This window comes from Boleophthalmus pectinirostris, unplaced genomic scaffold (genome assembly GCF_026225935.1).
Source record: "Boleophthalmus pectinirostris isolate CB_2022bp ecotype Guang Dong unplaced genomic scaffold, ASM2622593v1 HiC_scaffold_3, whole genome shotgun sequence".
NCBI classification, from domain to species: domain Eukaryota; kingdom Metazoa; phylum Chordata; class Actinopteri; order Gobiiformes; family Gobiidae; genus Boleophthalmus; species Boleophthalmus pectinirostris.
Window position 1 is genome coordinate 25603525 of NW_026571299.1, and position 24371 is coordinate 25627895.

The window sequence follows — 24371 nt, forward strand, 5'->3', positions numbered from 1 at the left end:
ACAGTCCCAATTTTGAGCCTTGTGTTACACCATGACGACTGCATAAAAAAAAAAAAAAAAAAAAAAAACATTTTTAAGGTAAGAAAAAAATATCAGAGTGTGGAGGGTCGTTTGATACAAAATGGAAATGCCGCCACTTGCCTTCCCCTCTCAAAACCATTGATTTGTTTTATATAAGAAATGTGCCAGGTGTCCTTATTTTTGACCAATACCTGCCAACAGCAAAGAGAGGCATAAATTGTCACTTGTTGTGGTAAAATACAGAAAAGCTGCTTAAAAATGACCAAAACACAAAGAAAACGTGATTATACTGACTCACGTTAGTGCCTATAACATTTTTTCCTTAATTACACACATTTCACAATTTTATTATTACCAACAACCCAAACCAGGGATGCCCTAGTATTTTACTTTGAAAATCTGGTCACCGTACTTCTGATGCTTGTCTCCATGGAGATATTGCTTTGCCTGTAATATGAAATGTAGGTGTCCTGCATTAATTCCATCAAGTTTTTTTTACAATAATTCTTACTCTGAGTGAGATCGCCTCTCCACAAATCTAACCTGTAACACACATCTTTGTCACACATCTTGACTTCATGAAGACAGACAGTTTAAAGTCATACTGTGGAATATTCTAAACAAAGATTGATTCATTCATTCATTCATTTTTATTTCGAGTTTGTGCCAAGAGAGAAACAATAATCATATATACTACATATACATTGTAAACAACAGAAAAGCACATTTCTCGAAAAGGAGTGGGAAGAAGAAAAACTTAGATGAACCCACCCCTGTTCATGACATAGTTTCAAAATGTATGTGGTTGCTTCTGTACATTGATCACAGAAGAAATATTATTGTTTGTATGAATCAAATTATTATTACCACTTTTAAATACTATTAATACTAACTGACTACTTTTTAAGTATTCTGTCACAGCATATACTAATTGAGGTAGAGCGATGCATATTAAATTCTATAATCAATATTTCATTTTAGATACAGAGCCAAGTGTGTTTTTAGAAAGTACACATTTTGCATCATGTCTAGACACACTGATGCATCACTCTTTATTTCATTGTAAAACTCTCCATCTTGATTTATAACCCTCTTTGAAGCCTGTAAAACTTTGTGTACTTTTTTATAGTAGTTGGTCTAATTCAATAATGGACACAGACACTTTTACTCATTTGTTTGATTTTATTAGCACTACATTGTCATTCATCAAACCGTGCCAGTTACACACAGCGTCGCGAAAGCACGTTCAGCAAAAGCTTTTTCTCGTCATTTCTGTGTGTTACATCTACTCCTATTATACTAACATTACCCATGTCTTTGGTAATTCAATCAGAGGACTGCGAAGCTTCCAAAACAATACAAGCTAACATTAATCGTCTACATTGCATTAAGGAAAAGGGCAGTGTCTGGTGTTTTTGTTAGTACGCTGAGACAGATCATTGCAAATATGGCTATAAAGGTGGATTGCACTGTAAAACAAGGCCTCTAGTGGTAAGTTAGAACAGTTAGCATAGCTCCACAGATTAGCAGACAATATGTGGCAAAAAGTGGCGTGGTTAGCACCGAGGTGGACATCTTTTTCTAAAGATTCATTCAACAGCATCTATACTGCAGAGAGACAGTCAGCAGAGAGGAATCAGGAGTTAGTTTTCAATATTTTTTTAATGTTTTATTTTTTATTCTTGCATGGCACTGGCTTCCTGGTATTGGTTGGTCTAATCGTCGTTTTCATCCTTGCCACGGCGAGAGTCCTTCTCTGTCCTGGACTCCTTTACAACCTGCAGAAAAACATCATATAATGCACTTTATTTTGTATTCAATTATTCATTTGGACTCATGAACACTATATAACAATATAACAGTAGTGTCCAAACTTTTTTCACAAAGGGCCACATTTTGAAACAGTATATGGAGCTAAGGGCCACAGGTGCGGGGCAAGAATGTTAAATTTGAGGTTTGACAGAGCTACCACATCTTTGATAAGTCTAGGAATAGTTATATTCTGTCTGTACCACATCAAATTGATTGTTATTTCTTTCATAATAGCTGAAATTTCAAACATTTGCAGAAAAAAAGTCGGCCAACAATAGTTATTCTGAGTGCGGCATTTGGCAATAGTTTGGACACCTTTGCTCTGTGTACTTTAAAACACAAGTTACTGTCACTTTAATACACTGTTATTAACCTACTTGCTCTGATAGTTTGTCCTGCCCATATTGTATATTTTGTATTCATATATCAAAGTCTGTTTGACCTTATTTCAATGCATGGCCTTATGTTAACTTTATCATAGCTTATATTATTATTTGTATTTGTTTTATGTTGCACCAGAACACCAAAGCAAGTTCCTAGTTTTGTTCACTGACAATGGGAATAAAACTGATTCTGATTTACAGTTTTAAAGAACCAACTAAAACGTAATCAAAAAGAAATCTGTGCATTCAAAGAAAACCTTTGACCAAAATAAAATGTACCAAGAAAAAGCCAAATGCACAATGCTCCTGTATAAACATATATATAACACATAGGCATAGACTGAGATGTAATTTATTATATTTTTTGCTCCGATCTATGTTGAATAAAAACACCTGCGTAGAATGTTTCACAGTGTGGCATTAAGCATATATATCTTGCATTCATTCAAGTACAGGTATTTTTATTGCTGAAAAATTCCACAAAACATGCATGCTTACTGTGTATGGGGTTGCCTCTCCAAAGATCTCACCAGTACCTTGGTCTGGTGACGTCACCTGCTTGTCTCCGTGGAGGTAGATAAGCCTAATGCCATACTGTGGAGCATTCTAGGCAAAGCAATAACATCTCCATGGATACAAGCAGGTGGCTGACCCTCTAAATAATAATAATACATTTATATCTACCCTGGCATTTTCCAAAACAATCTTGTCCCTTTTCTTGCTTGTTTTAGTCTCTTTTCTAAACGTACCTCTCCATCACGGGTCTCCACAGTCTTGATGACCACCGGCTTCTTGCCCTGATCCCTGGGAGTCTGCTCATAGTCTGAAACACACAGGGGAATACATAAATATATATGAATGAAACGGATTAACTAACTATCATGAAGCATTGCTAGAGCCAGTGCTTTGTTTTAACACTTACCACGGTCTCCAAGATGGTTAGTCATGCCCATACCGATGGGAATAGTAATCCTGTAAACGAGATCATGAAAATGCATAATTCTGTTGACGTTACATTGAGAGCAAAATTTGGTGGTAGTGTTTTCTTTTTAGAATGCAGTTTGGATCTGGTTTATGGTTAATGTCTCTATAATTACTGGCCTTATCAACATGAAAAAAATTGTTCAAAGTTTATTTATTTTTTCTGTGATTTTTCTTGCTATAAAATGAAAAAGTGATGATAATATTCCACATACATGCTAAATTATTTACAGTTGAAATGACTTCATGCCGAAAGATTAATATGACAGTCTCACAGATGTAGATTATCAGTTAAGGTTCTGTAACCTTAATGTATTTGGGTATTTGTCCTTCCCCATTTCAGACATATTGTGTAAGCAGCTCTTGAGGTCAAAATATGTCCATGGGTACTCTCTGCTTCTAATTAAAAAGTGCTTTATTGTTCAGTTTTCAGGAGGTGATTATAAACTCATATGTGAATAATTAGGATGCACGAGGTAAGCAAGGAATAAATGGACCTCTGCAAGCCATTTTTAGTTCTGTTTTTACATTTTTAAGACAGTAAAAATCCCGCACAGTGCCTTTAAATTCTTTTTTTCAAAAACAGTGAACTTTGCATATACCGTAGTTATGCACGGTAGTCTCCTATAGGCCCTCCATCTGAAATCATATCATTCCATTATACTGTTGCTGACCTGCTCTCCTCTCCTTCCAGCAGCTTCCTGTAGGTGGCGATCTCGATGTCCAGGGCCATCTTGACATTGAGCAGGTCCTGGTACTCGCGCAGATGTCGGGCCATCTCCTCCTTCAGGTGTCGGATCTCCTCCTCCAGACGAGACACATTGTCCTGGTAGTTTGTGATCTCGTTGCCAAACTGGTCCTCCATCTCTCGCATCTGACGCAGCAGAGCCTCGTTCTGAAATCAACAGGAAACTTAAGTGAGTCTTGTAGTAATAATATAAGCTTAATTTATACAGCACCACGTATACAGTATGTGGTAAATGTTGTAGCAGTAACAGTCATAGTAGCAACAGTAGCAGTAACAGTTTAAACCAAACTTCACTAATTGCAATTAAAGTACAAGTTTGAGTGTTGTTGTTTTTTTTTTGCAGCAGCAGTCTGTTGAGGTAGAAGTAGTAGCACATGTACTAGTATAGCAGTTGTTGCAGCAGTAGTAGTATTAGTGTCTGTAATAGGTGTGACAGTAGTTGTATTGCTACTAAGAGTATTTGTAGCAGTAGTAGTAGAATCAGTAACAGTAGTAGTGGAACTAATGGCCGTAGTATAAGTACTGTAGTAGTATAATTGTTACCGTGTTCTTGAGAGCATCGATCTCACAGTTGAGGGACTGAATCTGCCTCCTGGACTCATTAGCCTCCTGTTTGGCCTGCCTCAGAGCGTCAGTGTTACGTTTGGCAGACTCAGTTAGATCTGCAAACTGCAAAAGGAAACACAAAATACATGGATGTAAATAATATAGTACATTAATTTAATTAATGGTCTACTGCTCTTCTTGTACTTTGATGTTTGTTCTTATTGTTGGACAAATAAATGTTTTTTTCTTAACTGTTGTGTGTTCTTGTGGTCTTTCTCATACCTTGGACTTGTACCACTCCTCAGACTCCTGCATGTTCTTCATGGCAATGTTCTCGTACTGAGCCCTGATGTCACGCAGAGCTCCGGTCAGGTCAGGACGGTTTGTGCTCTCCACCTCCATCTTCAGCTGATGGGTCTGCACGCTCACCTGCACGTCCTGGATCTCCTATGGCAACAGACAATGGACAGAAAGTTTAGTATTTATGGAGGTTTTTGTCACATGCTGAACAGTTTCTTTAAAGGAGGCATATGAGGTAAAGTTGACATTAATGCACTTTCAACTATGTTAAAATGGTGGTCCTTGGTGTTTATGTTTGACAACATGAGGAAGCACCTGTATGGTGCTGCATTTGAGACTTGAGTGCTCAGAAATTTTCAGTTTTTGTCCACTCTCTATCTCCACCCAGTGCTCTGTACTTACCTTCAAAGAATTTAGACCCAAATCATATATATTTAGTATATCATATATTTAGCTTTCTGTGATGACCATAAACCACCAACTGATAATAACATATTTGAAGTTTGCAGTTTTTTCCTGACCTCATCATGGAGTTTCTTGAGGAATTCAATCTCGTCCATCAAAGACTCGATCTTCCTCTCCAGCTCCAGACGAGATAAAGTGGCATCGTCCACATCCTGAAAGCATAAAGTATGTTTCACTTCATGTTTTATATATGATTTTATAATTTACATGTTATAGTATACTCAACAAAGTATATATTTATATACTAATATATATTCTATTATTTTACACATACATAAACCCATCAAATGCCCTTTATCTCTTTTATTTTAAACAATCCAAAATGAGCTATCTATGTGCTTAAAGACAATTTATTCACATACTGTTCCAGCCTGGATTGAACCAAAGTCACTAGTCATTCGACTATAGTTTAAGTTTAGTGTTTCTTATACTTTAAATCTTTTGAAATGTACTTTGAATACAAACCCAACCAGTCCAAACTTCATGTACCCCAGTAATTTTAATATTAGAATAAGAATACATTAGATTGCCTGATACTTTAGCTAGTTAGTCACAATACTACTTCAGACTTCAAAACTGTGTCATATTTGTCTTTTTTCAGTTTAAATGACCAGCTAGCTTTGATAATAGATTTAGAACTCAACTTACAGCTCAAATATTAACATGCAAGAAAATGATTGAAGTAAAACTGGTAGAATACAAATTCTCTCCACTTTCAATTGGTCTTAGACATTTTGGTCATTTTAATCTTTTAGGCTTCATTTATAATAGGCTCATCTACAATTTTCTGTCAGACGAAGCCTTAAAATACCCCAAAGACATAGAACTCATTTGGCGCTTTCATTTATTATTTACATGTCATTTGTCACCAAAATGTCACGCCCTTTTTCTCCCCTGCCCTCTGCCATACCTCTGTGTCACTTGAGCTGAGGGCGTATTGATCAATGTAAATGACTGTTCAATATTTACCTTACGGAATGCAACCAGGTTATTCTCTGCATCCGCCCTTTTCTGGGTCTCCTCATCCAGTCTAACAAGACAAAGCACAAACATATTTTTTAATGTTTAGGTCCTTTATTACACAAAATGGACTCTTATGAACTTTTAGCTATGTTTAAATGTTTTTACTTAATCAAAAACAGACCTGAAGTTGTGTTTTGTTTCATTCACACATGTTTAAGTAATGCTTTATTATTAGTCTGGCTACATCTTCCAAGCTTAAAATGTTCTATTCCACCTTGTAATGTCATGTAGTGGTAGTTTTCAAGTTAACAGCTCTTTTTACCTTTAGTTCAGTAGTGACTGGCAGTTCCAGGGCTGAAATGATCCAAATAATTCTAGTGAAGGTGTATGGAGTTTAAAAAGATAGTGGAGCATTTCCTGTATTACCACATGACATCATAAGGTGGAACAAAGTATTTTCTGTTTGAGAGGACTAAATATGCAGGATGTTTGTGTTAAACGTGTGAATGAAGCAATACACAATAGGTATTTCTGTTTTGAGGAAACAACGTTATAAAGTAATATGGGCCCATTAAAACCTGGAGGAGGGAAAAAAGATATTGTACCAGATTTGTTTTAATAACTAACAATAGCACTTTCTTTATGTTACCATGAGCTCAAATGTATACTAACACTGTTCAGGAAAACTGGAAAGCTGAAATTATGTCCAAATGAGTATCTAGTTTTGATATTATTTTTAAGAATCAGTTAGTATCTGATTTTCAATAGTTTTGTCAACCTTATCCTGAAATTTGCGTTATTAAAGACTAAACCATCTAAGGATGATTTTAGTCTTGGTTTAATTACTGTAAGTTAGTTTTTAGACTTGATTCAGTACACGACTAAATCATATTGACAATGTCACATCTCTTAAGCTAAGCAGGGCTGGTCTGGTTAGTACTTTGATGAGAGACTGCTGTTAATGTCAGTAACGACAACAACAACAACCACAGTGTTGTTGACACTTCACTCATATCGCTCAGTATAAATGTGTGTGTGCATTAGCCTTGGTGGTGGTTGAAGGGGCCAATGGAGCAGATTGGCAGCCTCACCTCTGTCAGTTTACCCCAGGGCAGCTGTGGCTACAAGAGTGTTTTGCCAGCACCAAGGAGTGAGTTAATAAGGTAATATAAATCGTCCAAAAAATGCTAAATAGATTGAATGCATTATTAGTAGTAATTGTAGTACTGTAAGTATTGTCCCATTTAGTCATTGTATAATACTATTTTTTTGTCCAGTAGTTGATTGGTTAAAGTTTAGTTTTGGTGAAATCAAGACCTTTGTTGTTCCTGGTTTCAAATCTGTTTAACTAGTTAAATAAGTCCTAGTTTAAGTCAGTGATCATCTTTTAAATGGAACATTCAGATTCATAATAAACCTTTTGACCAGGTTTAGTCCTTGTTAAAAAGGGGTTCAGTCTTAGGTTAATTTAGCTTTCAAATATAAAACCACACACCTCAAAAATTATGAATAAAATATAAAATTATATAGTCGTATTAATAGAATTAGACTCGGTTTCTGATTTCCCAGGATGCACTGGGGCACAGCTGGCTAAAAGCTTTCAGGATCAATCTTGTTAATTCGGGGGTTGGAGAGAGTCCAGGGGGAGCGGCAGATGCTACACTTGGCTAATGTCATTGTACTGTGGGTCAGTGGGGTCAAAACATGAGGTGCTTTCAATCAGGTCCTCGTCCCAAATCATTTAAAAGCTTTTAGAGAGAACACTGCACGTCAAGTCATTTTATCATTTCATACTGGAATAAAGGAGCGGCATCCATTTTGTTTCTATTTTTAATTTTGAAGAATCAGATAAGAATGTAATATGCAACAAAAGACAAGCTAATGCTATGATAAATGGCAAGTCATTTAGCTTTGGAACTATGCCCATATTCATACACTAGTTCTTTATTGGTAAAGGCAATCAGCTGAATGTTGCTTCACATTTCCAAGAACATAATGTAAGATGGACGATAAAATATATTGAATTGTGATGGGCTAATCTAGAAAAATTGCTATTGTAGTGTTGTTATGATACAAATTTTCAAACTCAATGCAGATACTAAGAAACTCTATACTCAGCTCTATGCACAAGCAACAAAGTTATCTGTACATAATCTGTATTTATTAATGAAAAAAATGAACATATTTGGTGGAATATTTATAGTTGTTATACATTGATGCTTTGGGAATCTAACAATCCTGGGCCCTACAGGCTAATAGAATTGTACGAAAGATTAATGATTCCTTATGTTTAGGCATTATTAATTGTCCCTCTCTGTTTCCAAGGCTAAATGCTTTGACCCTGTGCATCCATCCTTCTTTATAACCAGATTACACCAGTGCTCTCTAGTTACCTCATTCTTCATTTATTAATTTCTGCACTGAGATCACGAAATCGCTGTCTCATCCTGGTTTAGATCTGGTTTGATTGGATTGGTTTGGTCCTAGTTTGGTCCTGGTTTAGACCTAGTATTGAGTCCTGGTTTACTGTAAGTATTCCAGTCCTTGTTTAGTTCTGGTTTAGTTCAAGTATTTTAATTAATCCTGGATTAGTTATTTTATTACTGGTTTAGTCCAAGAATTTTAGTGCTGGTTTAGTTCTGGTTTAATCCTGGATTGGTCCTGGTTTAGTTATTTTAGTACTGGTTTAGTCCAAGAATTTTAGTGCTGGTTTAGTTCTGGTTTAGTTTGGGTTGATACCTGATTTAGACTTAGTATAGTCCTGATTTAGTCTCGGTTTTGTCCTGATTTTGTTCTGGTTTGGCCATGGATCAAATCTGGTTTAGTCCAGATTAAGATTAACCATGTCCATGCCAAATCAAACATTAAACTCAACTCAAGTTTTAGTTTAGTTCTGATTTAGCCACACATTTTAGTTGCAACCCTGGTTAAGTATAAAATTGTAGTTCAGGTTCTCTTGACTTGCTTAAGTCATAGTTTCATTCAGACATAGTTCCTGGAATAATCTAAAAATTGGGTTCCAGTTAAATCCTGGTTCAGATGGTTAAATCCTGTACTTTGTAACTTTCCTTGTGGATTGTCAACTGCTTGTCTCCATGGAGATGTTATTGGATTATCCCTAATGTTTCAGAGTACATTATTAAACGTATCTCCTTGGAAACAAGCAGATGACAGCATAGGACAGGTCAGAGTTGCGGAAATTACATATTTTTCATTTCAAACACCTGTAATTGAATAACCTGCAAATTAGATCAGTTAAATGACTGTGGAACATTCCAGGCAAAGCAATAACATCTCCATGGAGACAAGCAGGTGGCATAAATGTTACCCAGTGTACCTTTAATAACCTCATTCTTAATTCATGTTTTATGGCACCTCCCTGTAGTTTTTCTGTAATAGTCAGTCTGCCCTGGCCCCTAAAGCTCAGAGCTACAATGAAACCCACACCTAATGGAGTCACCAAAGACCATTGATTTTCCTCTGACCACACTGACACCCAACACCCCCAGAGCTCTGGACACACACTAAACCAGGACTAAACCAAGACTGAACCAGGACTAAACCAGGACTAAGCAAGGTCTAAACCAAGGCTGAATCAGGACAAAACCAGGACCTAAACAGGACTAAATCAGAACTAAAACCAGAAGGACTGAATCAGAACAGAACCAAGACAGAACAAGGACTAAACCAGGACTGAATCAGGACTACAGAAGGACTAAGCTTGGTCTAAACCAGGGCTGAACTAGAGCTAAACCAGGACTGAACCAGGACTGACCCAGGACTAAACCAGAACCTAAACTGGACTAAACCAGAACTAAAACCAGACGGGTTGAATCAGAACTGAACCAGGATGGAACAAGGACTAAACCAGGACCTAAACAGGGCTAAAGCCAGAACTAAAACCAGAATTAAATCCAGGGCTGAATCAGAACTGAACCATGACAGAACAAGGACTAAACCAAGACTAAAACCGGCAAGGAATAAATCAGAATTAAACTAGGACTAAACCAGATCTGAACTAGGAGCTAGGAACTAAACAAGGTTTAAATCAGGATTAGAACTACACCAGGATTAATTAAATACAATTAAACCCAGACCTAAACTAGGACTAAACTTGGTCTAAACCAGGATTCAAACAGGACCAAGGACAGCGCCACAGTTCAAACCCTTTTTTTTGTTCAAATCTGATGATATAATACTGGGCTATATGAAAATAAATTGAATTGAAGCTAAAGAAAAGCCTGACACAAATCAAATCTGACCCAGGCCTAAAACCAGGTCTTAACCAGGTCTAAACTAGGACTAAAAGTGGGCGTGTGTTGGTGTAAATGTGATGAACCACCACCTCCTCCTCCTCTTTCCTCCCGTAAACTGCCCCACCCACATCTGCCCCACCCAGTCTGCTCTCTCTGTCTCTGTCTCTGTCTCTGTCCTGCCTCCATTAGATCAGAGTTAAACATCAATATCTGTGGTCCATCCAAATCTGTACCACTATAGGCAAACAGCTAGAGGGCTTAAACTGTTAGTATTTCAGTTTCCTTTTAGCGAGTTAATGCTTCTATAGTGCTACTATTCATTCTATAGAAAAAAAATAAAATAAAATGATATTGCAAATAATTGGATAAATCTTGATACTTTGAAAGCTCATATTGGTATTTGCTCTAAAAAGGTGTAGATAGATAATAATAGTGTGGTATAAAGATTACGAGAACTATGCATTGTAAAAAAAAAAAATTAAATTGAGTGTGATGAGTAAAAGTAAAGTTGAATTGTTGTTAACTTGTTATTTTAATTTATATTATGTAGTTAACTTAAAAAAGTAAGTAATAAAGTAATGACCTATTAAAGGATTGTAACAGAAGAAAGTGTACTAAGTCAACTATTAGTACTGTGCAAAAATATTTAAACTAATAATATATTGCAAACTATGGTCCTTTGAATTGTTCCACTGTATAACGTATATGCATGTGTAATAATTGTGTAGTAAATGTGTAGTTAACATTTACATTGTAAAAATGCATGGCCCATGTGTGATCCATGATGCAATGCAGTGTCCCATGACATGTCTGCAGAGGTGCCACGCCCAACAGCACGACTGCACCCACAATCTTTACAACTGCAACATCCACATGGAAACATGGAAATATAAAACTGAAACTAAAACCACAAAAATACATGAAAATCTGTACTTTCATGTTCTTTAAACTCCTAATGCTCTTGGGATACACTTGTTGGTCACTTGCATGTTCTCTTAAATTACTTTTTGTATCTATCATATCAAATCTACTATGTAACTTTTCATAGTAAAAAAAAAAACTTGTTAAAATATGTAATAACACTATAAAAAAAATTTAAAGTCACTTTGTGTTGTTTTTGCATTTCTGAGTCATTCCGTGAACTAGCATCTTTTAAGCAAGCAAATTCCCCCAAAACATTTTCAGTTTTTCTATTTCAGAAGCAATTGAACATGTAATTTGTACATTTGCATTAAATGAGTCAAAAATGTTACTTAGCTGAACTTAATACACACATTAAGATACATTTGTGTAATTTAATCCAGTTTTATATTTGGAAATATGTCAAAATAATATTGTATAGACTCACATTTTAAGATTATAACAATTGAAATTTAGTGTTTATGTAATAACCATTACACAATGTGATGCCACACTCCCAAATGGGGCAAGAGACAGTTTTTCCTATTGATAACATTGTATCTTGCTATAAAATATCCAAAATTAAATTCTAAAAATGTTACACCGTATAATTTCTATTAGTGACCAACCCTAGAACTCAATGTATTATCGCAAAAATCAGCTTTTTGACAATATTCATTTTAGCTGCCCCCTTGTGTATTAAATATCATGGGGCTATAGTATGTTATGATGTCATCTGAAACAACCTAGCATATGTGTAACTTTTTAATCTATTTTTGACAGTGAGTTACCCACCTTTGCTTGAGCAGGTTCAGGTCTTCCGCCAGGTTATCTCTCTCCATCTGATACTGGTCCCTCTCTTTCCCGATGGCTTCCATCTGCCTGCGCATCTCCCTCATCTCCTCCTGGAACAGATCAGTGGCACGGTTGGGCTGCCCCTGCTGCGCCTGCCCCTTAAACTGATTCAGCTCTTGGGTCAATGCTCCATTCTGCTGCTCCAGGTACCTCACTTTCTCGATAAAACTGGCGAAACGATCATTCAGCTCTTGCAGTTCGGCTTTCTCGTTGCTCCTGGTGGCTAGGAAATCCTGGTTGATGGCTTCGGCTAGCGTGAAGTCAACTTTGTCATAGGAGATTCGTGGGGGCTGCTGGGGTCTCGAGCTGCGTTGAGAGTGGTAGGATGTGGATGTAGTTGAACGCATAGGAGACATGGAGTGGCCATAGCGACCACCTGATGGCATTCGCGAGGATACGGAAGAATAGGAGGACATAGAGATGGGATGAGGGCTACCGAAAGTGCGGCGGTAAGAAGTAGAATGCAGGGCGGAGTGGCTCATGGTTGGTAGGTTTTGGTTGTAGTAGCAGAGGAGAGTTGTAGAAGAAGAAGAGGTGGTGATGCGGAGATGCGCTGAAGGCAACAGGGCATGTGCAGAACAGCGAGGGGGGTTTTATGGGCAGAGGGAGCGTAACACACCCACAATGCACCCCTCCCATCGCAGACACATGAGCTACTGGCCACTCCCTACTGTCCCATCCCACACGGAGGAACAGAGGAGCACAGCATGTATGTGAGGAGAGAGAGAGAAAGAGATGGATGATTTTGTATCTTTTTTAATAATAATACATTTGTTTATACAGCATCTTTTCTGTAAATATGCAGTTCAGTGCGCTTTTCACTAGTGTTGTCACGATACTGAAATTAGAAACTCAATTGAGAGAAAACTGAGTTTTTTCGGCAGGCAGAAAAGGACCGCATTGTTCTATTTGGATTATTTTTTACCTATGTTAGCGCTATGTTATATGTAGTTGTGTGTGATTGACCGTAGCACTTTGAGATTTGTTTTGTATGTAAATTGTAATATATATAGGAATGTATTGTTATTATTAGTAGTAGTAGGCTTACAATAACACCTGAACATTGCAGACATAGCTAAACGTGATACAAGGATGTATAATTAACACTCAAAGCAATTACTTAACATATTTATTTAAAGTCATCTTACATTTTTATTTAAAGTCGGCTTTCATTTTTTTATGTGTCACAATAGATACTTCTAAATACAAATCATTTGCATTAGGTTGACAGAAAACTATTTGATGGAAAATTCTGACTAAGGATCAGAGTATATATATATATATATATATATATATATTAGTTTATGTTATCTGTTTTATTAAATTAGTTTTATGGGTTGTAAGTTAGTACAGTAATCCACAACATTTTAACTTATAACACAATCTTTTCACTTATAATTCTATATGATGTGTCTGAGATCAGAGTGTACTCATCCTCCCCGTGTTACTGTCTCCTCCTCCACACCAGAGACATGCATGTGTTAGCAGAATATTGATTACGGCACAGTGAATGAATGAGAGTGGGGATGGTGGTCTGTCAGCATATGTCTTTAGCCCGGACTGCAACTGGAAACTGCTGATGCTGTACCTGACCCATTACTGACAGCTATATTTAAACTGCTTCACTCTTCAGTGAGACGCAGAGCGCCCTCTGCTGCTGTTTTTCATACACAAACTACATAGCATCCAGAAGTCCTTGAAGTATATTATCATGACACAATTCAAGTTTTATGACTTTATGGTATCAGTGCAGTGGATCAGTAGTTGAGGTATTCACCCACCAACCCAAAGGTCAGAGGTTTGATCCCAGATATGAAGAGTGCATGTGGTTGTTGTGTTCTTGAACAAGACACCCACACTGTTTGTGTCACAACTCAACAAGGTGAGGACCCAAAAGCAGATGAAAACCAGGGAAGTTTTAACAATGATTTATTTACAGGAACTGAGGAATATTGCAGGAATTGGAGACTGGTCCGGGAGCAGCAAGTAAGTGGAGAAGGCAGGGCAGAAATGGCTGGAACTGGAGCTGGAGGTGGAGCAGGAGCAAGCAGACTGATGGAGGAGCTGGAGCAGGTAAGTAAAAATAGCGAAATCCACTTGCCAAACAATCAGAAAAAGTCCGAAGCAAAAGTTCATCACATAGGATAACTGACGGTCTGGCAGAGCTGGTAAGCAGAGCTCTGGCTTTTATACTGATGATGATGATGATGATAGACTGTGTGGAAGCCCAAGAGCAGGAGGAGGAGCCATGGCCACGTCCAACAGTTCCAGGTAAGGCAGATAACAAGGCAGGTGTGGGGAGAGGGAGGACAGGGAGAAATGGAAAATCCAGGGTGTACTATGACATGACAGTTTGTGTGTGAATGTGTTATGTGTGTGAGTGTTGGTGGGGGTCAGAGCTACCAGTGGTCTAGACTGGTGTAGATTGGCCACAGCTGTCATGCTTATCTTGGCTGGCGAGTCACTCTACTTACTGTTTGAATGCATGAGAATCTGTGACCAGATCATACAGTGTCTCACAAACAGACCAAGCATCCCTGACTGGTTAATTCACCTATCAGTCATGCCCCAGTCACCCTGGAAATTGTAGAAACAGGATATGGTTCCAGGCTTATACGTCTTTAAGTACTGTAAAACCGTGTGGTCTTGGCTGGCCAGGCAAGTGCTCACCACCACCATGAGAGTGAATAATGATTAAAGCACTACTGTGTAGTGCTCTGAGAGGCTCTTCAGGCTTTCAAATCACAATACATTATTATCAAAGAACTTTTAATTGATGCAATACAAGAAAGTGTATATCATTTAGATGGTTCATAATAATTAACAGTGAGAATAAGTAAAACTGTGTGTTAGCCGTTATCCGTATAGCCATCTATCTCTTTATCTCTGGGCCTGTATTTGATGAATAAATATAATATGTTGCAGACAATGCATTTAAATGCCCAAAATGTAAATTAAAGCTGGAACAGAGTGTTTTCTGTTTGAGAGAAGAACTTTGCCTAAATATGCAGCATTTGTGTGTTAGACATGTGTGAATGAAACAAAGCCCAACTCCAAGTATGTTTTGGACAAGAAGCAGCATTAGAGCATAGATCAGAAAATTGTGTAATATGGGCCCTTTAAGAAAAAAGCAAACAACATTGTTTGATTGACAGAGGTGAACCTGCTCCCTCTCAGGTTACAGATCACTGGGGTCATATTGATTCAGCCCACAGACTTCACACAGGGCAAAGTGGAAAAGATTTAGAGATCAATTTGCATTAGCATAATCTTCATCATTAGCAATATCTGCTACAGTTAGCATTAGCATCAGAAAGACTACGGTAATAGTCCTCACACAGTGATTGATGTACGAGATGTCTGCCTGCCAGTCATTTGCATATTGATTTCATATAAAGATACTGTAAACCCTCTGTCTTATCCAGGTTTATCTTTATAGTGTAAACATCCATATAAAAACTGAAAATATGATATTTTGATTTGATTATTTTTAATTGCTTAGTATTTACAAACTTTTAAATGAGCCTGTAAACTTAAATCTTCATGTGTACATGATGACAGTAGTCACCAAAATCATTTTATTGTTGCCTAGTTATTAGGTCTGCAAGATGAATAACAATCAATTAAATCTAAATCACAATTTGAATGAATGCAATTAGAAAATCAAAAAGGCTGCAATTTTTGAAGTACCGTATCATAATTTCCTCCACATATCCTCTCTTCTGCATAAAAACTGGTAACCCTGTACAAATAAGTTATGAATTATGATTCTTGTTTTAGTTTGTCAGTTCCTATTTTTGTCCTTTAGTCAGTTCATCTGTGTTTAAAGGTCCTATATTGTGCAAAATTGACTCTTGTCACCTTTAAGCCAATGCTGTTACCTGATCAAAAACAAAAGTTGTGTCTTGTTTCATTCACTCACACATGTACATGAGTATTATTAGTCTGCTATTAGTCTGTTTATATCTCCAAAGCTCAAAATGCTCTGATCCACCCTATGATGTCATGTAGTGGTAGTTAACAACTTCATTTTATCTTTAGTTCAGTAAAGATTAGAAATTATAGTGTTTGAAATCATCCAAATGACTCTAGTGAAGGTGTATGGAATTTAAAAACACAGTGGAGCACTTTCTGTATTACTACATGACATCACAAGGTGGAACAGACTGTTTTCTGTTTTAGAGAAGTGTGAATGAAACAAAACTCCAGGTATGTTTTTGATGAGGAAACAACATTAAAATCTAGATCAGAAATAGATAATGGCTCTTTAATATGTAAACTTTGAACTGGATCTTATTATTATTGCAAATCTAATTGCAATCGCCATCCTTGTCAGAAAAGTCACAATTACTTTTTTTTCCTCAGATCGTTCAGCCCTACAGTTTACTTACTATTGCTGTCTACTTTGTCTCTTTCAGTATTGATCTGTATAATGCATGTTAACCTGCCCGGTAACACCAGACTCCAGCAGTCTCCGCCCCTATCTCAGATTTACGACTCCTGAAGATTTATGAACCAATGCACCAGGAATAAACCGCCATCTCTCCTCCCACTCAGCACATCACCATCACACCATTTTGATTGAACATTTTAACATTTTCTCATACCCTCGTAGAATCAGTCAGGTTCAGAAGTGGGTAAAGTAGCCATGTTAGCAACGTTGTACTCAAGTTAGATTACTGTTTCTTCAAAATAATACTGTATTACTCAAGTAGAAGTACAAACTAGTGGACCATGACATTACTTAAGTAAAAGTAGTGGGGAAACTACTACTCAAGTAAAAGTGACTGTCTGAACATAACCACTGATTTAGGGTTATATCCTCTTACCTGGCCACTCCCCCCTCATGTCATCTGTAATGATATTTTGAAATGTCAGAATTTTGAACCCACTGAGTACTTTCTCTGATTATTGCCCGTTATAACTTCAAGAAACACCATCCCTCCTCCTCATTTTACATGTATGTATTTTTATTTTTGAATAGTGACTGCAGAACATTTTTAACTCTACTCCAGTCTGAGCTTTTTTTTAAATTCCATGTACATACAGAGAAGTGGGTGGAGATAGAGGGTAGGTGAAAACATATTTTCTGAGCACTCGGGATTACTCAAAACCTTCAAACTTTTCATGAAACTCTACCCAGGGTCCTGTCTGATTTTGGGCTGATCTGAATGCATCGATTACCCGGGTGCAGTCCTCGTCGTCTCTCTCTCTCCTTTTACAGTAATGGAATCCTGTATCGACATTGGTCTGGGGCTGGTGCCATGACTGTGCACTTTTCCTCCATTTCAAACACGGAGCTTCCTGTAATGTGCGTTTAGAGCCCCATGATCCGGTGTCTCTGCGGTACACTTGTATGTTGGGGCTATATGTTACTACTGCAGCATGTACATCAATAGAGACATGGTTTCTATTTGAAATTATCTCATAAAATGATGACAAGGACACACTTGTCTTATAACGTGATAGGTTGTAGATATTCTAGATGAAAAATGACGGTATTTGGTGTACCATTTCCAAGCCTGGTGGTAGTCTTGACCGGGCATGGAAATGGGTCTTCGAGCACTGCACTGCTCCAGACATGTTTAGGTGTGGAAGGATGGGTCAAGGACAGGCAGAGGACAAATTTACCTGCAGGTAGCTTTGCCAGCAAGATGAATTTCACAACTCTTGCAAATCAGTCTAAAACAGCTCTGGCTGAATTGTTGCACGTGATTGGTCCAACTGGACGTAGACAGATTTTCCTCTGCCTATTTTATTTATTTATTAATTTATTAATTTATTTTTTTGTCACTTAATTTGTATTAAGTATTTTATACAATAACAATACAATAACAAAACAGGCACAGTCGGCAAGGAATTTAACATACATTTAGATGGAAAAATATACAGTCCCTGACAAAAGTCTAATCCATTTTGTAGATACAAAAGCTTATAACCTGACTTTAAATTAATCGATTGGTTTTAGAAATGTCTCATATGAAAGCTAAAACCCTCCCAAATTATGGTCAATATACTAAAATAAATTTGCTTCACTGAAGAAAGATTGATCATTTAATGAACACAGAAAGGTCAGATTTTGGCAAGACAAAAGTTTTGTCGCCTACAGAAAATTGAACAAATAATTTACTTCAAATACAAAAATATGTTGCATAACGTCAGTGAATGAAGTAGTGGTGCTGTGAGATCCACATTTAATATCTTGTATGACTTCCATGAGCTTGAAGGACTGCATCCATGCGGTTCGACAATGATTCATACAATTTGTTGATGAAGTCATCAGGAATAGCAAAGAAAGCAGTCTTACATGCCTCCCAGAGTTCATCAAGATTCTTTGGTTTTGACTTTCATGCTTCCTCTTTCATTCTACCCCAGACATGCTCAATGATGTTCATGTCTGGTGACTGGGCTGGCCAGTCCTGGAGCACCTTGATCTTCTTTGCCTTGAGAAACTTTGATGTAGAGATAGAAGTATGCGATGGAGCACCATCCTGCTGCAAAATCTGACCCCTTTTATGGTTGGGAATGTAAGAGGTAGCTAATACTACCAATCTACTACTGAAGGTCGGCCGTTCGAATCCCGCTCTCAACATAAACATCACAGGTTGAGCGGTCAGATCCACTGACCCACATTTTGGCTGGTGTGATTCCAGCTCCCACAGATGAATGCTGCCGTTGTGTCCTTGGGCAAGACACTTAACCCACCTTGCCCACAGTGTCTGCGTACACTGGTGCGTGAATGTGTGTGTGACTGGGTGAGTGGTTCCTTGTTGTAAAGTGCTTTGAGTGCCTTGAAGGTGGAAAAGCACTATAGAAAAATGTGACCATTTACCATTAATACTTCTTGATATTTTAGGCTATTGATATTGCCTTCCACCCTGCAAATGTATCGCACACCCCCATACTGGATATAACCCCAGACCATGATTTTTCCGCCACCAAACTTAACTGTTTTCTGGGTGAATCTTGGATCCATGCGGGCTCCAGTAGGTCTCTTGCAATATTTGTGGCGGCTGTGATGTAATTCAACCGAGGATTCATCTGAGAAATCCACCTTTTGCCACTTTTCCAGTGTCCATCCTTTTATCAGGCTGTGGGCCTTGGCCACACGGTTTTTTAATTGCCTTTTGTTTAGTGCTGGTTTCTGTGCACTGATTCGACCATGGAGGCCATTTCGAGACAGAATTCTACAAACTGTTCAGGTTGACACAGGGACTTGAGGTGACCAGGCCTGGTGGAGTCTGCTGCAGTGGAAAAGGGGCTGGCTTTGGATTTTCGAATCAACAAACGGTCCTCCCGAGCAGTTGTCTTGCGGGGTCTGCCGGTCAAAAAACATCTCTAGTCATTTCAGATCTTTTTCTTATTCTTTGTACTTGACGCTGAGACACATTGAAGGTGTCAGCCACCTCAGCAGTGGATCTGGTCTTCAGCCTCTTGATAATTAACGCTTTGTTCTCAGGGTGGATCTTAGGCATGTTGTCATAGGTCAAGTTGCAGTTGATGTGAAGGTCTGGTGTGCTGGGGTTCTTTTTATACACAAGCACTAATTGATTGATCAGTAACTGATCACAGGTGAGGCTGTAATCTAGGATTGGGTGCATCATATGACAAGGTGACAAGACTTTTGTCTTGCCAAAATCTGACCTTTCTGTGTTCATTAAATGATCAATCTTTCTTCAGTGAAGCAAATTTATTTTAGTATATTGAGCATAATTTGGGAGGGTTTTGGCTTTCATATGAGACATTTCTAAAACCAAACTATTAATTTAAAGTCAGGTTATATGCTTTTGTTTCTACAAAATGGATAAGCGACAAGACTTTTGTCAGGGACTGTACATATATAATATATACACATGTACATATACACCCATATATACATATGTACACACATCATTCATACGTTACCCTGGAATGTTATTGTTTTATAGGTACATAGCTGGAGCAGCGCTACCTTAACTAAACTTCACTGCGATATTTCTTCAATAATTTGTAACCAGTCTTCTAGCATATGTGGATCTGGTTGAAGCCATTTATGTGTAATTGCCTTTTTTGCACAGGCACAAAGGATTTTGAATAAATATCTAACATGTAGAGTGTCATCACATTTTGAGAAGCAGCCAAACCAGTTATTTGTCCAATTGTTGATCCAACATGTGTCCAAAATGTATTCAGTTTCACAGAAGACCAAAATATGTGGGTGTGGTGAACCTCATTATCTGCACAAGCCCTCCAACAGGCAAAGCTGTTTGGGTTCCAACTCATTTCATAAAAAACTAAATGATTTTCCAACTAAATTCTCGCCAATAAGCAGAACAAGAAGTTGAGTGAGCAGTTTCACATATAAAGTTCTGTTGATATATGTTTTCATTTCTTTCTCCCATTGTTTTTTAATATACTCAGTTGAATTTCCCCTACTACTTGTTAAGCTACGGTAAAGTTTAGAAATAACAGATGTACATCCCTTCCTCTCCTTCTCCTCCTCTGCCTATTTTAGTGGAATTACAGACTGTTTTGTTTTTGAACAAAGTGCAGATGGAAGTGCTTTATGCATTTGTGGACAAGTTTGTGGTCTTCTCTCACCTGGATTTATCTAAAGTCTTATTTTCCGGGATGTTTTGATGTTGTGAAGCTTTGACCAATCAATGTGATGTATTACTTGAATGCTCTGATCATTGTTGCAATCTATTTGAGCAAGAACCATCCCAGATTTATGTATAGAACTCTATTCTACTACTCATATCAGTCTGGTGAGAGCAGGTTAACCTACAGGAATACTTTACCCTTAGATCACAATGTTACCTTTTATTGTTTAATGTTATATTCACCCAAAACAATGTACTGTATTCAAAAGTTTCAGTTCCGTTTTTGATGCTCTGAGTCTCCCCTCCCTTTACTTTCACTCCCCCTTCAGAACACTGTGACATTACAATCACGGGGCATCCCACTAATGAAACTACTGCACTTCACATCAGGTTTGTAAAGTTGTAGTGTACTGTTTTGTATCCTGCTTTTGTATATGGTTTGGTATGAATTCGGCTTATGGACAGGATCATACTGTTATCTCCTTTACTTCACACAATGGTTTAAATGAGTCATCACATAATTTAATCTATTTTGCATTCAACACATGAACAAAGCCTATTCTTTATCTATAGTACGCCTCTCCCTCTCACACACACACACACATACACACACACACACACATGCAGTAGTTGTAGTCCCATGTAAAAGACTGAGTGCATTACATAAGCTGATCTAATTCACTTCACGGCACCTTGAAAACGCTGCAGTTCGATTTGAGGCTGACATCATCTGGGCATGCTCAGTGGGGTTTGGGTGTGGCTCTGCTCCTCTCCCTTTGTCCTCAGTGCACTTTTAATTTCATCTGTCTCCTGTCTCATGTACAAGACTGCATCTGCAATCAGGAAATGTATCAGGGTTTCCCATTATAAATTACCCTTCATGTGATATTAAACACTAGAGTGGCTGGGGGCTAAAATATTGCTTCTTCAAATTATACTCAAGGGCCACATTCAAACTTACACTACATTAAAACTAGGACTGAACTGGGAATAGATCTGGACTAGACTTGGACTAGACCTGGACTAGACCTGGACTAGACCTGGACTAGATCTGGACTAGACCTGGCCTAAACCTGGACAAGATCCAGCCAGACCAGAGACCGAACCAGAACAAGGATGACTGTAGCCTTGGCTTCTTCTTGTATTGGTGTATTGTCATTGTCATGTAAAAGTGATATTTTACTCACAATTTTCTGTCTGTAGAGATCTTATTGCTTGCCTGAAATGCTGCACAGTACGGCACTATCTCTCCTGTATTTATTCTACTACAGTTTATTTTTTGTTGCAAAAAATATCATGAAAAACACGCATTCATACCTCACCAACTTATTCCAGGGGCACCATCTGCTTGTATCTATTGAGGTAGATTAGTTTAATGCAATACTGTGGAACATTCCAGCCAAAGCAGTAGCATCTCCATGGAGACCAGCAGACCTTTTATCTAAAAAGTGACATGTGCATCTTTAAAGGAAATGATTGAAATGGACTGAAATGGATCGTGTCACAATAGTCTCAACAGAAATGTATCTGACAAAATCACTGTTAATGGCTCATGGAAACAATGCTAGAGAAAAAGTGACTCATAATCTGTTTAAATTATCTGTTTTTTGTTGTTGTTGTTGTTTTTATCTATTCATTTTTTCAAATCATACTAACAATTGGAGTGTTTTTGCCTCTACGTCATCTAAATAAGACATTTTTTGTGTTTCTGGTGTGTCCCCTCCTCAATCTGTCCTACTCTCCCTGTGGCCTCGGTGTGTTTGAGAGAAATCTAATCATCTCCTCTTCCTCCTCCTCTTCCTCTTCCTCCTCCTCCTCCCCCAGCCCAACCTCTGCCCACTGCACAACTCTGTCCACATGCTCAGCTCTTGTTTAGCATCTTTTATCAGAACTGTCAGAGAATATGTGCAGCTGAGTCATCTACATTCCCTGGAGGGTAAAAGATAACTAGAGCCACTGCGCTGTCTGAAACTATGTATCTCAGGCTGGACTTTAATCTGAGCTGTATTTAACACTATCCCACCATAAAGAACTGACTTAACAGATTTTTTCTGTTTGTCACACTCAGCTTTTTGTTGCATATCAAACTCCTAAACAGGACCATGAACACTTGTATAGATCACTGATCAATTAATCAATTTTCTGAAAAATTTATTTGACAGGGTTTGCTAAAGTGTGCATTGTGACACCATGGTAAATGCTGATCAGTTCACCATAGACATACATAAAGAATTCCCAGAGTGATGTCACTACGAAGTATAAATATTTGCTGCAGCTATCTCCAGATTTAGTAGCCTGATTCACAAGCCAGTTTCAGAGAAAACCGTCTGATCTCGCAGTGTTAGAATTTGTTCACTTGACGGTAGGCAGGTACTTTTTTCATTTAACCAAGCGTTGCTGTTTGGTCATAACGTATGTAATGTTCTGCTAACGGGGCTAACTGGTATATTAAGTTTTTCCTACATCCTCTACTAAGAAGGGCAATAACATCTTTCCCCTTGATAAAATTCACCAAACCTTCTCTTTTTTCCAGCTTTAAATCCTCAATCTCAGGAATCATTGCCAACACAGAATGTATGGCTCTCGAATCGAGCAGAGGCACTAGGTGGCACCAGCCTGGGTACACATTTATACCAACAGAATCAAAACTAAACATTGGTCTAAACCAGGGGTGTCCAAACTTTTTGCAAAGAGGGCCAGATTAGGTGAGGTGAAGATGTGTGGGGGCCGATCATTCGGCTTGATCATTCTTTGAACCATATAATATTATATTACATGATATAATATTAAATGCAAATTAACTATTTAATTCATTTTTACTTTTTATTGCAAATGGCTTTCACCTTTCAGAAACAAAATGAATGATACACAGGTTATAAATATGAAAAAGTGAACATTTAAACTGTGGTTTTGATAATCATAATAAAATAAATCACTGAGATTTTACAATTTATTCACCTCAGAAAGGCTAACAAATAACTTGCCTGCACTAATGTGAAGGGTGAAACTGAGATCTGGACTGTAGTAAATAGGCCAGATCTGGCTCAAAGACAGTGGTTTTGATGCGCAAAACGTCACGCAGTGAGAGTCATTAAGTCTTGTCCTCGTACGGTTCTTGTTAAAGTTCATAACCGAGAATGTCTTCTCACATAAATATGTCGAACCAAACAAACTCAGCATTTTCTTAGCAAATGTTCGAATTTCTTTAAATCTGTCTTTATCCAGTTGGCGATAAAAGTCAGCGAGAGGGAGCTGCTGGTGCCGACTGCGACACTCGTCATCACACTGCAGCTCAATAAGCTCCAGTTGCAGGTGTTCTGTAGCGTTATCGGGGTCCACGGAGAAGGGAGAGGAAAAAAGCGTGATTTCCTTTTCAATTGCCGCAAAATCCCGAAAGCGCTCTCTGAATTCCTCAGCCAGAGATGAGATGTCTGCTGCATACCTCCTCATTTGCGCACTGATGTTGTTACGTGGAATATTGGTCAATATTTCCTGCAGCGCTGGGAAATGTGGTATTGGGTGGGGTTTGTAACAGGTGCCTTTCGAAAAGTTGCAGTTT

The 24371-nt window shown here is 38.0% G+C and overlaps 1 protein-coding gene across 2 annotated transcripts; it reads right to left on the bottom strand.

The window, feature by feature from the left end:
* Nucleotides 1-1706: 1706 nt before the first annotated feature.
* prph (peripherin) lies at nucleotides 1707-12757 on the bottom strand. Of its 2 annotated transcripts, none has more exons than XM_055160521.1 (9): nucleotides 12171-12757; nucleotides 6226-6286; nucleotides 5313-5408; nucleotides 4774-4938; nucleotides 4489-4614; nucleotides 3872-4092; nucleotides 3139-3188; nucleotides 2966-3039; nucleotides 1707-1799 (listed from the first exon to the last, which is right to left on the bottom strand). In XM_055160521.1, exons 1-9 carry the CDS (start codon nucleotides 12710-12712, stop codon nucleotides 1737-1739), a joined length of 1398 nt encoding a protein of 465 aa, XP_055016496.1. In that variant the 5' UTR covers nucleotides 12713-12757; the 3' UTR covers nucleotides 1707-1736. The 2 variants fall into 2 exon arrangements, with proteins under 2 accessions (XP_055016496.1, XP_020792617.2); XM_020936958.2 differs by having other exon boundaries at nucleotides 3133-3188.
* Nucleotides 12758-24371: the final 11614 nt, after the last annotated feature.

Bases quoted from the DNA above. Each gene is read 5' to 3' on its own strand.
- prph (XM_020936958.2), bottom strand. From the start codon at position 12,712: ATGAGCCACTCCGCCCTGCATTCTACTTCTTACCGCCGCACTTTCGGT. The intron at 6,287-12,170 runs GTGGGTAACTCA...TTGTCTTGTTAG, and splicing joins CTGAACCTGCTCAAGCAAAG to ACTGGATGAGGAGACCCAGA. The intron at 1,800-2,965 runs GTACGTTTAGAA...GTTTTTCTGCAG, and splicing joins TGGAGACCCGTGATGGAGAG to GTTGTAAAGGAGTCCAGGAC.